The sequence below is a fragment of the Nicotiana tabacum genome, chromosome 8 (assembly GCF_000715075.1).
Source record: "Nicotiana tabacum cultivar K326 chromosome 8, ASM71507v2, whole genome shotgun sequence".
Lineage (NCBI taxonomy): Eukaryota > Viridiplantae > Streptophyta > Magnoliopsida > Solanales > Solanaceae > Nicotiana > Nicotiana tabacum.
Window position 1 is genome coordinate 19,195,854 of NC_134087.1, and position 20,158 is coordinate 19,216,011.

Here is a 20,158-nt window from a genome sequence, read left to right on the forward strand (position 1 = left end):
CGACATCGCTTACAAATTGTTTTGTCTACGCCCACGAGGCATTATTGTAGCATATAGATTAAGTAAAGTGGAATACACTGATTTCTCCCTTCTTATAGGAGATATGGATCAGAACTACTAATTGGAGCTTCATTAATCTGTGTTTATAAGGGGAGCCTTAGTGCAACGATAAAATTATCGTAATGTGACCTATAGATCACAGGTTCGAATTGTGAGAGCAGCCACTAATACTTGCATTAGGATAGACTTTCTACATTAATTCCCCTTGATGTAGAGAGCCTTTATAGTTAAAAATTGTAATGAAGTAGAATTGAATCCAGGACTTTTTCTAACTTGAAACTCAACAAAATCAATAGATTAAAAAATTTTCTTGTCTAGAAGTATGATAATTAAAGTTATTTTTCCGGTACTTCTATAAATTTCGACATTACTTATAAAAAGTCTTGAATATTATTGCAGTATATAGATTAAGTAAAGTGGAATACACTCATTTCTCCCTTATATGAGATATATATGGATCAGACTACTAATTCGAGCTTCATTAATATGTGTTTAGAAGGAGAGCCTATTAGGACCGTAAAAATCAGGTGTCATATGGAAGCTAGCAAAGCAAACCATGAGCGATGATAAATCATACAACAAAGGATAAATATACCAAAAGACACAAACATTTAACGTGGTTCAGTCAACTGACTTATATCCACAGCGGAGATGAGCAATCCACTATAATAAAAAGAGAGTACAAAATATCGAGAGAACAACCTCACGAAGAGGCAAACACAAGTGACACACTAACACTTGTCCCGTAAATTTCTCCCCCTAAACACGACTCTAAAGCCCCCTATGGCTACATTGTGGATGCTACTGAATGAGAAGGACGGATCTTTAATTTATAGAACTCCAAACATTTTTCTACAAGAAAAAGGACTAGCCAAATATAGGAGAATTATAATTTCCTTCTACAAAAAGGAAAACCAAATTAAGGTAATTATATTTCCCTTTCCTTCAACAAATAGGAAAACCAAATATGGTAATAAAATTATGGCAAACACCTAACAATTCTTCCCCTTCGCCGGAATTTTCTGACAAAATAAACTTGATCAACCTTCTTCACATAGCCTTCAACAGGTTGCATCTCCAAATCTCCACCACAAAGTTTGTCTCAACGTGCGTAGCACATCGGTCAAATTTCTCATAAAAATTACGATTATCGTCAAATATGTTGCGGCTAGAACTGAATCCACTAAGATGAACCCGTCTTGAACCTCGCTCTGATACCACTGTTATGACGAGGAAGAGGCAAACCCGAAAATAAAGAAGATAAAGAACACCAAATTTTAACGTGGAAAACCCTTTAAATCGAAGGTAAAAACCACGGGATCACAAAGATCCAAAAAGTTCTACTATAACAATAAGAGGGTTACAAAAGTTCTCCAAATTAGCTACACAACAAGTGCCAAACACGGAGCAACAATAGTAGCAAGAGCAACAACTAATCAATTGAAGAAAGAGTATAATCCACAAAAATGAAGCTGTTGTTCGAGGCTCAGAATCAGATGCTACGAGCCACCAAATCCGATCTCCACCGTTCAAATCTAAGGTCAAGATGTTACGAACACTCAGTCAAAATTTTATCCCGATCCAATGGTTAACGAATTAAAAATGGCTGGTCGGAATAAAAATCTGCAGCAAAATAAATAATTTTCTTCTCTCTTGACGAAAGCTCTCTCAAAGACCACTCTTATGTGCTTAAGTATTTCAAAAACTTGTATCAATGAGCATAGAATAATTTTTCAAGATTGTCCTATTTATAGATCATGAGTGGTGCTTTCTCTTAAATCTAAAACCCACTCAAAATATGAATAAACCGAATCCAATTTCAAATAGGAATGGAAACCAAAAGAGAATAGGATTAGGCCATTTGGCCTTTGGCTGGACAACATGGTCATGAGCCCAACAAACTTCCCCTCCATCCAAAGGGCCAAATGTGTTTTTAAGTAGAGGTACTATTGACATGCTTCATGCTTGCCAATTTTCTACAAAATTCATGTTTATCTGCAAGCTTGACTACGAAGTCCTCAGGCTGCTCCATATAAATCTCATTATTTAAATCACCATGAAGAAAAGCAATCTTGACATCCATTTGCTCAACCTCTAAATCTAGACTTGCAGCTAAGCCTAGAACCACACGAATAGAAGACATCTTCACAACAGGGGAGAAAATTTCATCAAAATCAACTCCCTTCTTCTAGCCAAAACCTTTAACAACTAACCTCGCCTTGTATCTAGACGCAGAGGTATGATTATCTTGCTTTATTTTGAATATCCATTTGTTAGATAAATCTCTCTTACCTTTCGGTAATTTCACTAACTCATATGTGCCATTCTCATGGAGTGACCTCATCTCATCTTCCATCGCTTCGATCCACTGATCTTTGTGAGTATCTTGCATGGCTTCATCATAATTCTCAGGTTCTCTCATGTCAGTCAAAAGTACATACTCATCAGGAGGATAGCACATGGATTTTTGCTTCTGCCTTGTAGATCTTCTAAGAGAGGTTTCAGGAGCATTCGAAGTAGTTACCTATGCAGGAATTGGTTGCTGATCAATCACAACTTCATCAACTGGAGCATCCATAACATCTACACCATGATGATCATTTTGATCTTGATCATTATCTCCATCATTGTCTTGGGTTCCTTCATGTGCAATAGGTGCCTTAGCAATTGAAACTGGATCAATATCAACTAAGCTCTCATTACTCTGAGAATTTGTCTTCTCAGCTTTGTCAATATCTTCAATAGTTTGGTCTTCAAAGAATATTGCATCACGACTGCTAATAATTTTATTGTCAACTGGATCATAAAAACGATACCCAAACTCATCTTGACTATAACCGATAAAGATGCACTGCTTAGTTTTGACATCCAATTTCAATATCTCATCTTTAGGAATATGCACACAAGCTTTACACCCAAAAGCTCTCAAGTGATCATAAGAAACATCTTTGGCAAACCAAACTCTGTTTGGGACATCACCATCCAAAGCAATTGCAGGAGATAAATTGATAACATAGGCAACAGTGTTAAGTGCTTCCGCCCAAAATGTATTTGGAAGTTTAGCCTCTGAAAGTAAGCATCTAACTCTCTCAACTAGAGTTCTATTCATCCTCTTTGCCAAACCATTCAATTGAGGTGTCTTGGGCGGAGTTTTCTGATGACGAATTCCTTTTTCCTTGCAATAGTTATCAAATGGACCACAATATTCACCACCATTATCAGTGCGAATATATTTTAATTTCTTCCCCGTTTGTCTCTCAGCTAAGGCCTGGAATTCCTTAAACACGTTAAGTGCTTGATCTTTAGATTTTAAAGGATACACCCAGAGCTTACGAGAATGATCATCAATGAAGGTCACAAAGTAAAGTGCACCACCTTTTGACTTTACTATAAAAGGACCACACAAATCAGAGTGTACTAGCTCCAATAAATCGGGCTATCTTGAGGAAGGATGGCTATGAAAGGAAACCCTTTTCTGTTTGCCAGCTAAACAATGTATGCACATTTTCAGCTTTGCTTGTTTCACTCCAGAAAGTAAACTTTTCTTGGCCAAATAGGTAATCCCCTCTCACTCATATGACTCAATCTTCGATGCCACAATTCTGACAAAGTATCACTTTCCACTAGATTTATTGAGTCATTAAGAATAGAGCCCTGTGTCACATATAAATAACCAGACTTGACTCCTTGAGCCACTACTAACGAGCCCTTGGTGAGCTTTTATTGGCCATTAAAAAGGGCATTATGGTAACCTTCATCGTCTAATCTTCCTGCGGAGATCAAATTGAAAGGAAAGTCTGGAGTATGCTTGACATCTTGAAGAACTAACGTTGAACCATTATTAGTTTTCAAACAAACTGTGCCAACACCAAACACTTTAACTTCACTGGCATTGCCCATTTTTAACACTCCAGAATCAACAGGAGTATAAGATGAGAAAAAGTCTTTTCTTGGTATGACATGTGAGGTATCTCCAGAATCTACTATCCAGCTCGTCTCATGGGATACCAAATTGGTGACATTTTCATCATAAGCAAAAAGAAGGTCATCTCGAACAATAGCAGCAACATTGTTCTCGTTATTTTCAGCTTTCTTTCCTTCTCTAATGTCTTGATTCAACTTGCGGCAAAATCTTTTGATGTGTCCTTTCTTGCCACAGTGGTTGCATGTAATATTATAGTATTTGGACCTTGACTTACTTCTACTTTTACCTCTATTCCTTGAGCCTCTTGTTCTATCTTTCCCTCGGTCTTCAGTAACCAAAATATCTGCTTGTGAGGACGAACCCTGAGATTTTCTCCTTACTTCCTCGTTCAACACACCACTCTTGGCATATTCCATGATCACCTTACCTCCAGGAGCTGAATTTGTCAAAGAAACACGAAGAGTTTCCCAAGAGTCTGGCAGAGTATTAAGAAGCCAAAGTCCTTGTATCTCATCATCAAAATTAACTCCCACTATAGATAGCTGATCAAAGACGCCCTGAAAATCATTTATGTAATTAAGGATAGGGCTGTCTTCCTTGTATTTAGAGGTCATCAATTGCTTTAGCAAAAACAATTCGTTGTTCCCGGTTTTTGAAGCATAAAGAGTCTCTAGCTTTTCCCATAACGATCTCGCATGTATCTCGTTCATAATATGGTTGCGAACATTATTTGCAACCCATTGTCGTATATATCCACATACTTTTTGGTGCTCGAAATCCCAATCTTCATCGGATATACTCTCGGGTTTATGAGCTGAAAAAACGGGTAGATGCATCTTCTTCACGAACAACAAGTCTTTCATCTTGCTTCTCCAAACATTATATTTCTCCCATTTAAACATACAATCTTGCTCATATTCGCCTTCATTCCATAACAACCCGGATAAATAACCAAGGCTTTGATACCACTTGTTAGGACCGTAAAAATTAGGTATCATACAGAAGGTAGCAAAGCAAACCTTGAGCGACAATAAATCATACAACAAAGGAGAAATATACCAAAAGAGACACAAACATTTAACGTGGTTCAGTCAACTGACCTACGTCCATAACGGAGATGGGCAATCTACTACATTAAAAAGAGAGTACAAAATATCCAGAGAACAACTTCACGAAGAGGCAAACACAAGTGACTCACTATCACTTGTCCCGTAAAGTTCTCCCCCTAAACACGACTCTCAAGCCCCCTATGGCTACTTTGTGGATGCTACTGAATGAGAAGGACGAATCTTCAATTTATAGAACTCCAAACCTTTTCCTACAAGAAAAAAGGACTAGCCAAATATAGGAGAATTATAATTTCCTTCTACAAAAAGAAAAACCAAATTAAGGTAATTATATTGCTCTTTCCTTCAACAATAGGAAAATGAAATATGGTAATAAAATTATGGCAAACACCTAACAGAGCCTTAGAACAACGATAAAATTATCGCGATGTGACCTATAGATAGCATGTTCGAGCCATGAGAGCAGAGATTAATACTTGCATTAGGATAGGTTGTCTACATTAATACTCCCTGGGATACAGCCTATTCCTGGACCCTACTTGAACGCATAATACTTTGTGCACCGGATTGCTATTTTTATTAATCTGTGTTTAAGGTATGGTTAGCATGAAAGTGGTTTGCTAGTTAAACAACAAACATTATCAATTTTCTATGGATTTGAAGTTTACCGGAGATTTTGTAGCTTTATATGGCTACACCAGCTAACTTTATACTCATGTTCCTTCAAACCTTAATAAAGTCAGCTTGAATTAATTCCATTTATGTTTGGGGTTGTTTAAGTTGGGTTTCGACAAGACAGCTTAGTTATCACGAGGAGACCTTTTGAACTAGGGCACAGTAAATGAATAGTCACTTTTAAATTCGCTCTTTAAAATATATTCATAATTTATAGTGTATTTAAAAATTAGTCAATTCATCCAAACTTTAGGACTAAGTATCCTGAATTTGAAAATTCAGGATTCAGTATCCTAAATTTTTGAGCTGCTAATTTGAAATTCAGGACTTAGTGTCCTGAATTTCTGAACTACTAACTTAAAATTCAGGACATAAGATTCGAATTTCTGGACTTTCGAACTTTAGGACACGATGTCTTGAAGTCTGAACTTTGAGATTTAAACTTTAGAACACCGTGTCCTAAACTTTCAGCAAAATTGACTAATTTTTAAATATATTGTAAAATGTGAATATATTTAAATAACATGCTTAAAAATAGCTACCTGGTGTCATTTCCATTTTGAACTACAATGTCACAAATTTCAACCCAGTAATCTGGTAGATTTTCGAGTTCAATTAATATAAGAAAGTTGATACAACATTATCCTTTCGTGAGGAACCAATTTTATCACAAAACTAAAAAAAAAATGCAAGGGAAACCCTCGGGGTTGGCCTGGTGGCAATTGACTTGAGTCTTAGGGTTTGCTCAATTTCAAGGTCTCAAGTTCGAAATCCACTGGGTGCAAACAATTTCTAAGGACCATCGGACTGGGTAAAACCTGAATTAACCGTGGTGCACTTGCGGGAAACTCCTTGCCGAGGGCCTGTGCACCCCCGGAAATAGTCGGGGCTCGAAAAGACTCGGGACACCCGGTGCAAATCAAAAAAAAATACAAGGGAATCTTTACTACTCTGTTGTACACCTGATTTATTTCCCCGCAATACTAGTTGTTAACAATATTCTAGTACAACTAAGTAGTAAGTACCTGTCTGAATATTGAAAATATGAAATGTTTTTAATGATTCAGTGAATATTTTCTTGGTATAGTAGGAACTTTTCGCTTATATTCATATTTTCTAAAAAAATAAATATGACGTACATATATTGATTTGACTAAACATCAAAGTAATTTTTTTCCATTGAGACAATAGAATTTCACCAACTCAAGTTCATACTGAGTTAAGAGAGTAATGCTCAAAACTTAGAGATACTTTTATTTATATGAAAATTTTATCTAAATAATAACGCTATAGTGTATTCTTTACTTCAAAGTTATGTAAATAAGCAACAAGGAATTGCTATTAAAACTGTATTAGTAAAAATTAGACTCGCCATGTGGGTCTATTAAATGGCAACACGTGACATGTAAAGATGATATGTGAAACACCCCCGAAACCAAATATACTCGTATCGTGCCTGTTAGCCTCGGAACTGATCATCATGAAATAGCCCGGATTAGGTGCGGGAGAATATCTCATAATTACAAATGAGGAAGGAATCAATTAATCCCAGATTATATGGGATTTACCATCATTACATCATCAGTTACAAATCAATTATTAATAAATGCAATAAATGATTGTAACGGTCAGAACAAGGCAATCAACAGGCACGAAATTGACTCATCAGTTACAGAATTAACTTATCAGTTATGGAATTAACTCATCAATTACGGAATTAACTCATCAGTTGCGGAATTAACTCATCAGTTGCGGAATTCCAGTATTTACACAGCTGTTACAAGTCTTCCAAAAGTAATGGATGGATTGAGTAAATGCTCATAATGGACCCATAATTCAAGGAGACTAGTTACTTAGATTTAGCCCTATAAATAGACATACTTTTACCACCATTAGAGTAATCTAATTTTCTTCTCTACAATTCTATACATTGTAATTTATAGCATATTGCTCTCAAGTTAGCCATAGTTCGGCCCTTCAAGCTCTGTTCAGCTCATTATCCTATCAAGGATCATTCAATAAGAATTCTTTCTTCTCTGCTTTATTTTTATTATATTATCTATCATTGAATTTATTTTCCACTTCTTTATCACGTTGTATTAACGAAATTTTATATCTTTCGGATTGAATCGGTTGTTTGTGGCCCGTCATATAAAATTATTGCTTTGACCTTGAAAACTATTTTTTGGGTTTAACAGTTTGGTTCCGTTACCGGGACTCAAGCAAATTTGCTATTCATCCAAAGATAGTAACAATTTTTGTTAATATTTGCTTGTTTTCAGTTTAAACCTTCATCATGGCTGAAATTTACCAATTAACACAGTTGATGACAACCAAGTTGGAGATGGCGTACCATGCAAAATAAAAAGGGAAGAATAGCCATGATAATGATATGTAAGTAACAAGTAGAGAAAAATAGAAATGTGCATCAATATATTGGTACCGCAACTATCTGTACCAGAACTGATTATAACGGATCTGTACGAAATAGTTCCGGAACAGGAGGTTCAGATACACCAGGTAAATTTAATTTACAAAATTTAGTTCTAACCTTACAGAAACAGATCAAGGAACAGAACAAGCGGATAGAACACCTCCGAAAATTCCTATCTATCCTGCAAGAATGATATGCATAACCATTGCAGCACTTGAATTTAAACAGAAGAAGACACGGTAAGTCGAATCGACACTAATAAGTGTCCAAAAATAGGTTCAAAAACCAAACCAAGGTGATTCCGAATATGATTGAAGGAGTCAGAAGAATAACGCCGGACCTTCCCGGAACTGAGGAGTAAAATTTACATTCGATATAATACAAAGCTTCGAATAGAGGAAGACACGTTCATTCAATTGAAAGTCAAAAACACGTCCGGAGATCAAGCGGATGTGATTCTTGGGTGATTCGAATCTAAATGCAAAAATCTAAAAAACAGGTCCGAGCAAAGAGATACGAGATTTTCTGCACGGGATGGAAAAGATCCGGCTCCACCCGTACAGGAAAGGAATTACCTTGCTAAATTGTAAAATTTCGCAGGAGAAGAATGAAGATTAGGAAGAACATGGGTAAAACACCCACGAGATTGCTTACAAAGATACCACACCTAACAACTCAAAAAGAAGAGATAGCCGCGGGATGGAATAGACACGAGGAAGGAAGGTTCATTAATAACCTTGGACAATTATACAAATATTTTCGGAAGCAATCATTGAACCGAAGGCATCAGAAGCCACGAGGTCAAATGCTGAAGAACTAGAAATTATCATTGACTTCCCAAATAGGAAGGTTTACCTTGGTCGAGACTCGATACCGAATTTAAAGATAAGGTGATTAAACTTTTACATGCTAACAAAAATTGCTTTGCTTGCCTCCATGCTAACATAGCAGGTGTACCACCGGAGCAAAAGGTTTATATGCTCAATATTGACCCGCAGTATAATTCGGCCAAGCAAAAGAAGAAACTAAAGTCAAATCATAAAAGATAAAGTTACAGATCTTCGAAAGATCGGTTTAGTTCGAAAAGTCGAATCATTCGAACCTGCTATCTAACAACAACGCATCATTACTTTCAAAATTCCGAGGAGAAAGATGATTGCCGGTACACCAAATTATCTCGGATGTCTCGGTAAATGAAATTTTAATTCAAGAAGATAAAGGTACACATTCTCCTATCTATTATAAAATGCTCTTAGATACGGAAACTACATATCTACATTTTGATAAGTTGGCATTAATTTTAGTTTCCCTAAATCTAAGGCCTTATTTTCAATGTCATTCAATTCCCGTAGTCACTATATTTTCATTACGCAATATTTTGCATAAACATGAACTGTCAGGAAGGCTAGCTAAATGAGTAGTCGAACTAAGTGAATATGATATTGTTTATCAGTCACGTACGACTATAAAATCACAAATTTAGCAGATTTCATGATTAATCTTAGTTCGAACATATTACCTGAACATGTTATTTCTGGGATAATTCTCGGGATCTGGACCTTCTACACAATTAGGTCCACAAGTACTAAACTTCTCGAGTTAGGGGCAATGCTTAATGCTCAGGGAAAGTAGTTAGATAATTCATAAAAGTTATTTTATTACTAACAACAAAGCCGAGTATGAAGCATATGCTACAAGGCTTAAATTAGCTTGGGGATTCAGAGCAAAAATATTGATTTAACGATTGATTAAATCCAATAAAACTATGCAGCCTTAGAAAATCGAGCCGGATGTGTTAGTCTCAGATCTACTACTGATATCACTGACTTAGAAAGCAACTCCGGGCACTTATTGAGAAATATCATTTCCGGATCAAACAGTCTCGGGATCGAGCCATCTCTTATTTAGGCGATTCCTGATCTATCATCAATTAGAATGAAAATGAGGTAAGCCTGACTAATTTAATTTGGAATTGGCATAATAAATTCATTTATTACTTGCAGAATGAGACTTTACCCAAAGATAAGCATGCTCTCGATAACTCTGAGTGCGTCTCATCACGTACTACCTGCCTTGTTGGAGGAGAATTATATTTGGGAATATTTAAGGCTCCAAAAGCTAAAATGCCACATGGACCAAACAAACAAAATGTATGATGCGAGAAATTTATAAAGAAAGCAGTAAAAATTACTCCAATAATAAGGCTTCAAATCAAAAACTTATCAAAGTCAGTATGAATAGCTAAAATCAAGATATGGAATGATTCTCGACAACATTTTGGAACCTCCGTAGTTCCCGGCTAGAGTACAAAATATTTGATAAAAAGAGCTTTGGTACCGTCCCTATGTTGGAACTGGACCATCTAAAAGTCCATCAATATCGAAATTAACTATCATACCGGGGACTATTAGACCGCGGATTGTCAAATTATGATCCCAGTGTTTGAGTTCTCATACCTCAAAACTCAAACACTAGGGAGAATACCTATACTTGAAGATTAGTCAATTCGACTTGACATTATAAGAAGTGATACAAGCAATTGATTGCCTTGGGAGATAGAATTCCTAAGTGTATTCCGACATTAATTACCATCTCAACTCAATTAGTTGTCTTGCTCATATCAAACATAAACACTTCAAACAGTGTTGAATGAGTTCTTCAAAAATACATATACTATACAAAAAGGATCGAGAACTCCATGTCAAAGTCAAGAATCCTACGATAAAAAATGAGAGTTTTACATCTAAGTCAAGATAAAGGTATGCAAATATGCCACCAGAATAAAGTTCACTTTGAACAAACACATGACTTATATTCGGTCCAACAACGACCATCCAAGTTAAATATATAGGCCTTTCTTAATGGCTAATTGTACTATGACTTGAATCAATTATCCCGTATATATAAATGAAAATCTCAAATACTATTTCGTACATGTGTCCCTCTCTACTTGGAAGTATGTTCATATAGTCCAATATGGATTCAAAATCCAATCAGATTAAATGTCTCTTCAGGAAAAATCTACTAAGATATATATTTATTTGGGATCAATATTCCCTCAAACTCAATGTCTTACCGGGATCAATATTCCCATAAATTTTAATGGGGTCAATACTCTTGTAAATCCTACCGGGATTAATATTCCCTCAGATTAAAAGTCTACTCGGATCAATCGATCCTATTTTACGCCTGAATGAAAAGGAGACGTCTTCTTCATAGCGTTTAAAGTATATAAAAGGGCTCTCTTTTATATAAAAGTTAGACACCCAAAGGTGCAACATTAAGACATCGCACATGTAATGATGCATCCAAATATATATTTTAAGTCTAAAAGACTAAGTATGAGCACTCAAATAATTTTCTAAAGTGCCAAGAAAAACTTGTATTCGGATAAATTCCCTAAAATGCCAAATGATGATATTAGACCCGAAAGACACAAGGAACATTGTATTATTCCCGATATAGGTTACAACACTTCTGATGAAATAAAAGGGTTAAGCAGTCATCATCTAAAAAATATACCTCCAAGTCTCGTATGTTTTTCCTTTTCAGGAAATGGATCACATGGAAGGAATAGTCAAGTGCTCGAAATTCTCATTCTTCAAAGCTCAAACACTTGGGGGACTATACAGTATGGAAGGCAAAGATGAAGTAAAGAAGACTATCAAAAAGTCAAAGCTCCAGCCTGAAGATCTATCTTCCCAACAAGTCAAGTACTATGAGCAAAATCAAAAGAGCCAAAGACTCAAAACAAAAAGCCTGACTCAAAAACCAAAGAAACCATATTCGTAAATGTAAATGAATGTTCAGGTTAAAGGCAGAATATTAGTTACGGGGAAAAATGCACATCTTTGTACTTACTCAAAAACTGTTGTAACTGAAAACAGTTATGGATGAAAGATCATTATCCTTGTACTTATTCAAAAAAAATTGTTGTAAATGAAAACAGTTACGGATGAAAAAGCATTACCCTTATATTCATTTGAAAAATGTTATCAATAAAAACAGTTATGGGTAAAAATTCATGGCCTTATATTTAAAACTGTTGTAAACAAAAATAGTTATCTCCTTGTACTAATTCAAAAAAAACTGTTGCAAAAGAAAAATAGTTACGAGTGCAAGCTTATATTGAATCTGTTAAAAGAAAAAACAGTTGCAAAATGAGTTATAGACGATACACAAATACATGTGAAATGTTATGAAAGTTAAATGTAAAAACTTTCTTCAAAATATTGTTAAAGAAAAATATGTGAAAATTCCTATCTCTCTTTTGTATATTTACACCATTATGAAGTTGAGACGTCTTCTTCATTAAGTGTCGTTCATAAAAGGGCCCTCTTTTATAATTCGTGCTTATTCAAAAAAAAGTCACGGAGCATTGAAGCATTTCTAATGCAAAGTTAAAGGGTGAAACAAAAATCCAAACATTAAAATAGATAAAAAATAAAGCCGAAATTTTATATATCAAACTTTGCAAACATAAGACAAAGATTTGTCTTCAGACCCCAAAACAAGACAGGGGTAAACCAACCGATTATTGACGAAAGGAACATAAGGGTGAAGTTATCATCTGAATCTCTAAGTTCTGCACTCTTTTTCCTTCGTCCGGTTTTTGTCCCTATTGGATTTTTCTGGCAAGGTTTTTAATGAGGCAGAGGCAAGGATGAAAAGGATAAAATCTTCCACTTCCTGGTCACATCATAGTGAGTAACCGGAAAGTGGGGGGACTATCTGTACTAGTAAAAATTATACTCGTCATGTGGGTCTATTAAATGGCGACACGTGTTAGTAAAGTTGAAGAAAAGTGAAGAATGACATGTAAAGATGGTATGTGAAACACCCCCGGGACCAAATATACTCGTACCGTGCATGTTAGCCTCGGAACTGATCATCGTGAAATAGCCCGGATCAGATGCGGGAGAATATCTCATAATTACAAATGAGGAAGGAATCAATTAATCCCGGATTATATGGGATTTACCATCATTACATCATCAGTTACAAATCAATTATTAATAAATGCAATAAATGATTGTAACGGTCAGAACAAGGCAATGAACAGGCACGAGATTGACTCAACAGACACGAGATTGACTAAACAGGCACGAGATTGACTCAACAGGCACGGGATTGACTCATCAGTTACGAAATTAACTTATTAGTTATGGAATTAACTCATCAATTACGGAATTAACTCATCAGTTTTGGAATTTCAGCATTTACACAGCTGTTACAAGTCTTCCAAAAGTAATGGATGGATTGAGTAAATGCTCATAATGGACCCATAATTCAAGGAGACTAGTTACTTAGATTTAGCCCTATAAATAGACATACTTTTACCACTATCAGGGCAATCTAATTTTCTTCTCTACAATTCTATACATTGTAATTTATAGCATATTGCTCTCAAGTTAGCCATAGTTCGGCCCTTCAAGCTCTGTTTGGCTCATTATCCTATTAAGGATCATTCAATAAGAATTCTTTTTTCTCTGCTTTATTTTTATCATATTATCTGTCATTGAATTTATTTTTTCACTTCTCTATCACGTTGTATTAACAAAATTTTATATCTTTCGGATTGAATCGGTTGTTTGTGGCCCGTCATATAAAATTATTGCTTTGGCCTTGAAAACTATTTTTTGGGTTAAACAAAAACCTTTTAGGATATCCTTTTATCCAATGTTGTTCTCATTAAAAATTGTCCAGTAAATTGGAATTAATATTTTTCTAATAGTAAATTTTCCCAAAACCGACAAAGAAATGACTTTTTTGTATCCAATCTTTAGCTTGATAATGTATATCACTCTCTTCTTTTGCTTTTTGTTTTTTATTTCTTGTGGTTCTCCGGTTCTCCTAAATCACCATTTAATATAACCATGTTTATTTCTCATCCAATTATTTTTTCCTTGTTTGGTGATGGACATTGGTATTATGATAAGGAGGAAGAAGAGGTCAGTACGAGGCCGCCCGAGGATTAGGTGGGGCGCCTTGACTAAGGATAAAGCTCAGGAGTTGGAAGAAAAGTTATCGGCAATGGGAGCTTGGAGGAGTAGTGGGGACGCAAACACTATGTGGTCGATGACGGACTGTATAAGGAAGGCGGCGAGAGAGGTTTTAGGGATATCTTCGGGCCGCACTGGTGGCCACATAGGAGACTGGTGGTGGAATGCAGTTGTCCAAGGTAAAGTGGAAGCAAAGAATGCGGCTTACCTGCGGTTAGTAGGGAGCACTGGCCAGGAGGAGAAGAGAGCGAACCGTGACAGGTATAAAGAAGCTAGGAAGGAGGTGAAGATGGCAGTAACGGAGGCTAAGACGACAGCTTTTGCTCGTCTATATGAGGAACTAGGGAATAAAGGCGGGGAGAAGAAGTTATTCCGACTTGCTAAGGTGAGAGAGAGGACTGCTCGGGATCTGGACCAAGTAAGGTGCATAAAAGATGATGACGACAAAGTTTTGATGGGGGATGACCAGACTAAGAGGAGATGTCATACCTACTTTCATAAACTTCTAAATGAAAAAGGGGATCATGATAATGTACTAGGTGAATTGAGGAATGCCGACAGTCCCCATGAATTAAGTTATTGTAGGGACATTGAGGTCGATGAGATCATGGAGGCAATGCGTAAGATGAGAAGGGGCAGAGCTACCGGGCCAGACGAAATTCCGGTTGAACTTTGGAGGTGTGTGGGTAGAGCAGGCTTGGAATGGCTTACTGGGTTGTTTAATGTTATATTCAAGACTATTAGGATGCCTGAAGAGTAGAGGTGGAGTGCAATGGTTCCGTTTTATAAGAACAAAGGAAATATCCAGAGCTGTAACAACTGTAGGGGTATCAAATTACTGAGTCCTACCATGAAAGTCTGGGAAAGAGTAGTAGAAATGAGAGTGCGAAGGATGGTGTCTATTTCAGACAACCAGTTCGAGTTCATGCCGGGGCGATCTACCACAGAAGCTATCCACCTTATTAGGAGGATGGTGGAACAATACAGGGATAAGAAGAAGGATCTCCACATGGTGTTTATTGATCTAGAGAAAACGTACGACAGGGTTCCTAGGGAGGTCTTATGGAGCTGCTTAGAGGTTAAAGGGGTCTCGGTTGCCTACATTATGGTGACTAAAGACATGTATAATGGATCTAAGACTCGATTTAGTACAGTAGAAGGTGACTCCGAACATTTTCCAGTTGTTACGGGGTTGCACCAAGGGTCTGCGTTTAGCCCTTTCCTATTTGCCCTGGTGATGGATGCACTAACTCATCATATTCAAGGGGAGGTGCCATAGTGCATGCTATTTGCTGATGACATAGTTCTAATTGACGAGACACAAGGCGGTGTCAACGAGAGGCTAGAGGTTTGGAGACATGCCCTTGAGTCTAAAGGTTTCAGGTTGAGCAGGACGAAGACGGAATACCTCGAGTGCAAATTTGGGTCCGAGCCGACAGAAGCGGGAGTGGAAGTGAGGCTTGACTCTCAAGTCATTCCTAAGAGGGGTAGTTTCAAGTACCTTGGGTCAGTTATTTAGGGGATCAGAGAGATCGACGAGGATGTCAGACACCGTATATGGGTGAGGTGGATGAAGTGGAGGTTAGCGTCGAGAGTCTTGTATGACAAGAAAGTGCCACCGTTACTAAAAGGTAAGTTTTATAGAGCAGTGGTTAGGCTAGCCATGTTGCATGGGACCGAGTGTTGGCCGGTTAAGAACTCACACATCCAGAAGATGAAAGTATCAGAGATGAGAATATTGAGGTGGATGTGCGGGCATACAAGGATAGATAAGATTAGGAATGAAGATATTCGAGAGAAGGTGGGCGTTGCCCCCATGGAGGACAGGATGCGGGAAGCAAGACTTAGATGGTTCGGGCACATTTAGAGGAGGAGCACTGATACACCGGTGAGGAGGTGTGAGCGACTAGCTGTGGTGGGTACGAGGAAAGGTAGAGGGAAACCTAAGAAGTATTGGAGAGAGGTGATCAGGCAGGACATGGCGCGACTTAGGATTACTGAGAACATGGCCCTGGACAGGGAATTGTAGAGGTCGAGCATTAAGGTTGTAGGTTAGGGGAAAGTTGTGAATATTTCTACAACGCACTAGAGTGAGACTAGCCAGTTAGGAGTTAGTCTTAGGATGCTACTGGTCAGCTACTGATGCAGGGCTTTATCTGCTGGATATTATTATACATTCCATCTTTTTCGTATTTCCTATATTTCTTATATTGTTGTTATTTTGTTACTTTATGTTATTTTATGTTATTTTATTATGAGTCTATTGATAGTACTAATATATCTTCTCGTGTTGCTTTCTTGAGCCGAGAGTCTTCTGGAAACAACCTCTCTGCCCCTCGAGATAAGGGTAAGGTCTGCGTACATATTACCCTCCTCAGACATCACTTGTAAAATTATACTGGACCGTTATTATTGTTGTTGTTGTTGTCGTCGTCGTCGTTCAAAAGACTTTTGTAATTCATATGCTTGAAAATATTCTGATGTAGATAGTTGGATTTTGTTCCGTAACTAACTTAGGGGTCATATACTCATTAACTAATAATTAAGGTGATAAACAAGATTTGAATTTCCACTAATAGAAATAGAGGAAAGAGTATAAAAAAAGAGGAATAAGGACGGCTCTTGTATTGTATGGGTGGAGTGGCCTTTCAAGTGCCATGTGCCTTAAATTACGGCAACCCGGTGTACAAAATATTCCGTATTCACGGAGAAAGGTCATGTCCTAAGAGGTGTGATATAAACAGTCTACCCTAATGCAAGTATTAATGATTGTTTTCACGACTCGAACTCATAACTTGTAGGTCGTATGGAGATAATTTTATCTTTAATCCAAAGCTCTCGTTCGTGTCTCAAATTACTCATTAAGATAAATATTTCTACTTATATTATTACTAAAAATTGGTTTGGCAAGAAAGATTTTTAGTTTCTTTTCTCAAACTGGATCGACATAATTGGAGCAAGAGTCATTTTCAAAGTCTAAGTTGGAAGAAATGAGAAACCAAGAAAGGCCATCATACTTCTTTGTTGGGTCTGTTTTCTGCAAAGTACCAAATGTATGAGCTGTATCTTTCCTCCCATGTCTTCCCAGTTTAACTTTATAACATTATGATAAGCTATTGTACCTCAATCAATAAACTATCATTACAATTTACAACAACAATTAGGCCTTAAATCCAAATAAATTGAAGTCAGCTATATGAATTATCGCGGTGCATGTCGCTTTATTTATGCAACCTAATCAATTAGATAAACTAAGAAAATGATAAAAATGATTCAGTGACGCCAACAGGCATTTCTGTTATCTTCATCTTACAAACTCAAAACAAGTGAATTATGAAAAGAGAGAAACTCAGAGCAAGAAAGAAAAGGGCAGACAAGTATAGTAAGCTCACGTTATGTGTGGGGTCCGTGGAATGACCAAACCACAAGGGCCAGAGGCGGATCCAGGATTTAATGTTTATGGGTTCCTGCAGCGACTTCGAGTAAATTTTCAATAGTAACTGGGTTCACATTTAAATATTTGTAGATATTTAATGAATTTTTAGAACACATTTACACTGTTTAGACAAAAGTTACTGGGTTCACGGGAACCCGTATATGACATGCTAGATCCGCCCCTGACAAGGGCACATCGTACGTAGCCTTACCATGCATCTCTGCAAGTGGCTATTTCCACCGATCGAACCCATGACCTCCTGATCACATGGTAGCAACTTTACCAGTTACGCCAAGACATTAATAAGAAAGGAAAGAAAATGCATTAATAAGAAGCAACAAGCAGTGTCCTTTATAATCAAACCAATACTTAAATAACTTGAGAAACTAATAAAGAACATTTTCAATTTCAGTCCCTTGGCATCTATTATTTATGCCAACCATTTGATCTAATAATTGGTAATATCATCAAGAGTAGTTTTCCACCACATAAAGGTCATACTTCAGAGGAAGAATTTCATGAAGTGATATTCCATCAGTTGGAAAACTCTCCATTATTTTGCTTAAGTAAGAATAACACATATAACATCACTAAGAGAATCTTATTAATATACTAACTTTGTGCTGTTTCTTTTCATGTGAGTCCACAGGTTCATTAGCTCAATACTGCTGAATGGTTTGACAAGATAATCTGTTGCTCCAAGCACCAAACCTTTCAAGACGAGAGGGACCTCGTCCTCGTCCAACATCACTTCCACAGCAGAATGGGAGACGAAAAGAAAAGATACATTAGGCGTCGTGAAAGCTTGTAAACGATTTCTACTATTTCAGATTAGAAACAGAATGAAGGAAAAAGAGCTTACTGATCACAGGAATGTGTTTTAAATTGATGTCCAGCTTGATGAAATTGAAAATCTTCGCCCCATTGGAAATAAGAAGAGAGGCTTCAGCAAGTATGATATCTATACACGGCCCCCGAGAGTTCAGTGCATCTAACGCGTCTACTGCTGAAGACACTGGTATAACTGCGCAGCAAGAAGAAGAACAAAAGGTGACAAATCTCAATATATTAGAGAAGCAAAAAGAAAGAAAAATGAGGCATTTACATATCGTCATTGAATTAATTAGAGTTAAGAGTCTTTTGATTCAAGAAGTTACAATCATGCATTTATATGACATCTTCCTCTCAAGTTTTAAGAGATTTTTCCAAGTGTTATAGCTGGCCTAATTGCTGTTAAATTATGTTACTTATCTACTGACAAGTTTTCCTAAATGGAAACACAGGGCAGCAATCGTCTTTCTTGATTGTGCGCTTAGGATTTAAACAGGAAATGCCTCTGTTCCCATTGGGGAATCAATTTGGTTAATTGTATATTAATTATGCAGACAGAATATATCCATAAACTGACAGAATATGAACAACTTGACTAATTAGTCTGGTAACTATCTGTCTCAGTGTTATCTCACTTAACTTGTTATGATAGGAAGTATCTTACCTAATCTAATAATTTCCCAAAATGGAAAGTATAACTGAGTGATTTAGAAAGTAATGTTGGAAACCATAATAAGGCATATCATACCTAATCTAATACTTCCCTAAAACAGAAACCTAATTAAGGAGCATCATACCTAATCTAATACTTCCCCAGAAATGGAAAATATAACAGAATGGTTTTGAAAGTAATGTCGGAAACCACAATAATAAGGTATACTATATAAATTATGCATTACTACAATATAGGGTGCCAATGCTAAGTTTTCCAACATATAGAATAAGGTATCGCGGAGGAGATATTACCCTGGTAACAACATTTCTTAAGAAGGGCTAATACTTCCTGGCAACTCTCAGCATCTGTATCGCAAAGCAGAACCCTCACATTGCTCAAATCCATCAGATCATTGCTCATAAGATGATCACGGTTACTACAATTTCCACGTAAAATAATGCTCTCACTCTTGTCCATAGATACTATATAAAAGTAGTTTGGAAGAAATAATAACAATATAGTTTGGCAATGAGGACTCTCAATATTCTAGCAAAGCTGTGTTTGTTATATACATGAGCTATAGCCAACAAGGAGTTTGGTTTACCAAATTTTTAAAGCTGACCTAACTTTTAGATGGATATATACGTTTGTCCCTTGTACTTCATTGGAAGAATGAAAGGCTTAGTTCCAATTAGCAGAAATGAAGACTAAAGCGGTTTTGCTAATTCCATTTTCGGATTGTATAGCTGCAGTTTCAATTGGAGTAAACTCAACTAATAATATCCCTTCTGTTTGATTCCTCTTCCTTTTCATTCCATATTCCTGAGATCAAATCTGATGAATACAAAGAAGAATCCTCGTACTCTCGGCCACTGATGTTCATACTCATCGCTTCTCAAAGGCACTCAAGCTTTTCTAAAGGGATTGAGGGGGATGACTATATATGCAGTTCGATACACTAAGCTCCCGCTATGCGCGGGGTCGGGGAAGGGCCGGACTACAAGAGTCTATTATACGCAGTCTTACCTTGCATTTCTGCAACAGGCTGTTTCCACAGCTCGAACCCGTGCTGG

At 36.9% G+C, this 20,158-nt stretch overlaps 1 protein-coding gene across 1 annotated transcript; it reads right to left on the reverse strand.

The window, feature by feature from the left end:
- Window positions 1–17,927: 17,927 nt before the first annotated feature.
- On the reverse strand, window positions 17,928–19,632 carry LOC107826589 (two-component response regulator-like APRR1). Its single transcript, XM_016653577.2, has 3 exons — window positions 19,397–19,632; window positions 18,462–18,623; window positions 17,928–18,349 (listed from the first exon to the last, which is right to left on the reverse strand). The coding sequence occupies exons 1-3, from the start codon at window positions 19,560–19,562 to the stop codon at window positions 18,204–18,206; spliced, it is 474 nt and encodes a 157-aa protein (XP_016509063.1). The 5' UTR covers window positions 19,563–19,632; the 3' UTR covers window positions 17,928–18,203.
- Window positions 19,633–20,158: the final 526 nt, after the last annotated feature.

Excerpts from the sequence above, each read along its gene's own strand:
- LOC107826589 (XM_016653577.2), bottom strand. The coding sequence starts at position 19,562 with ATGGACAAGAGTGAGAGCATTATTTTACGTGGAAATTGTAGTAACCGT. Across the intron at positions 18,624-19,396 it reads TAAGAAATGTTGTTACCAGG|TTATACCAGTGTCTTCAGCA; the intron begins GTAATATCTCCT and ends CTTGCTGCGCAG. Across the intron at positions 18,350-18,461 it reads AAAACACATTCCTGTGATCA|TGATGTTGGACGAGGACGAG; the intron begins GTAAGCTCTTTT and ends CTGCTGTGGAAG.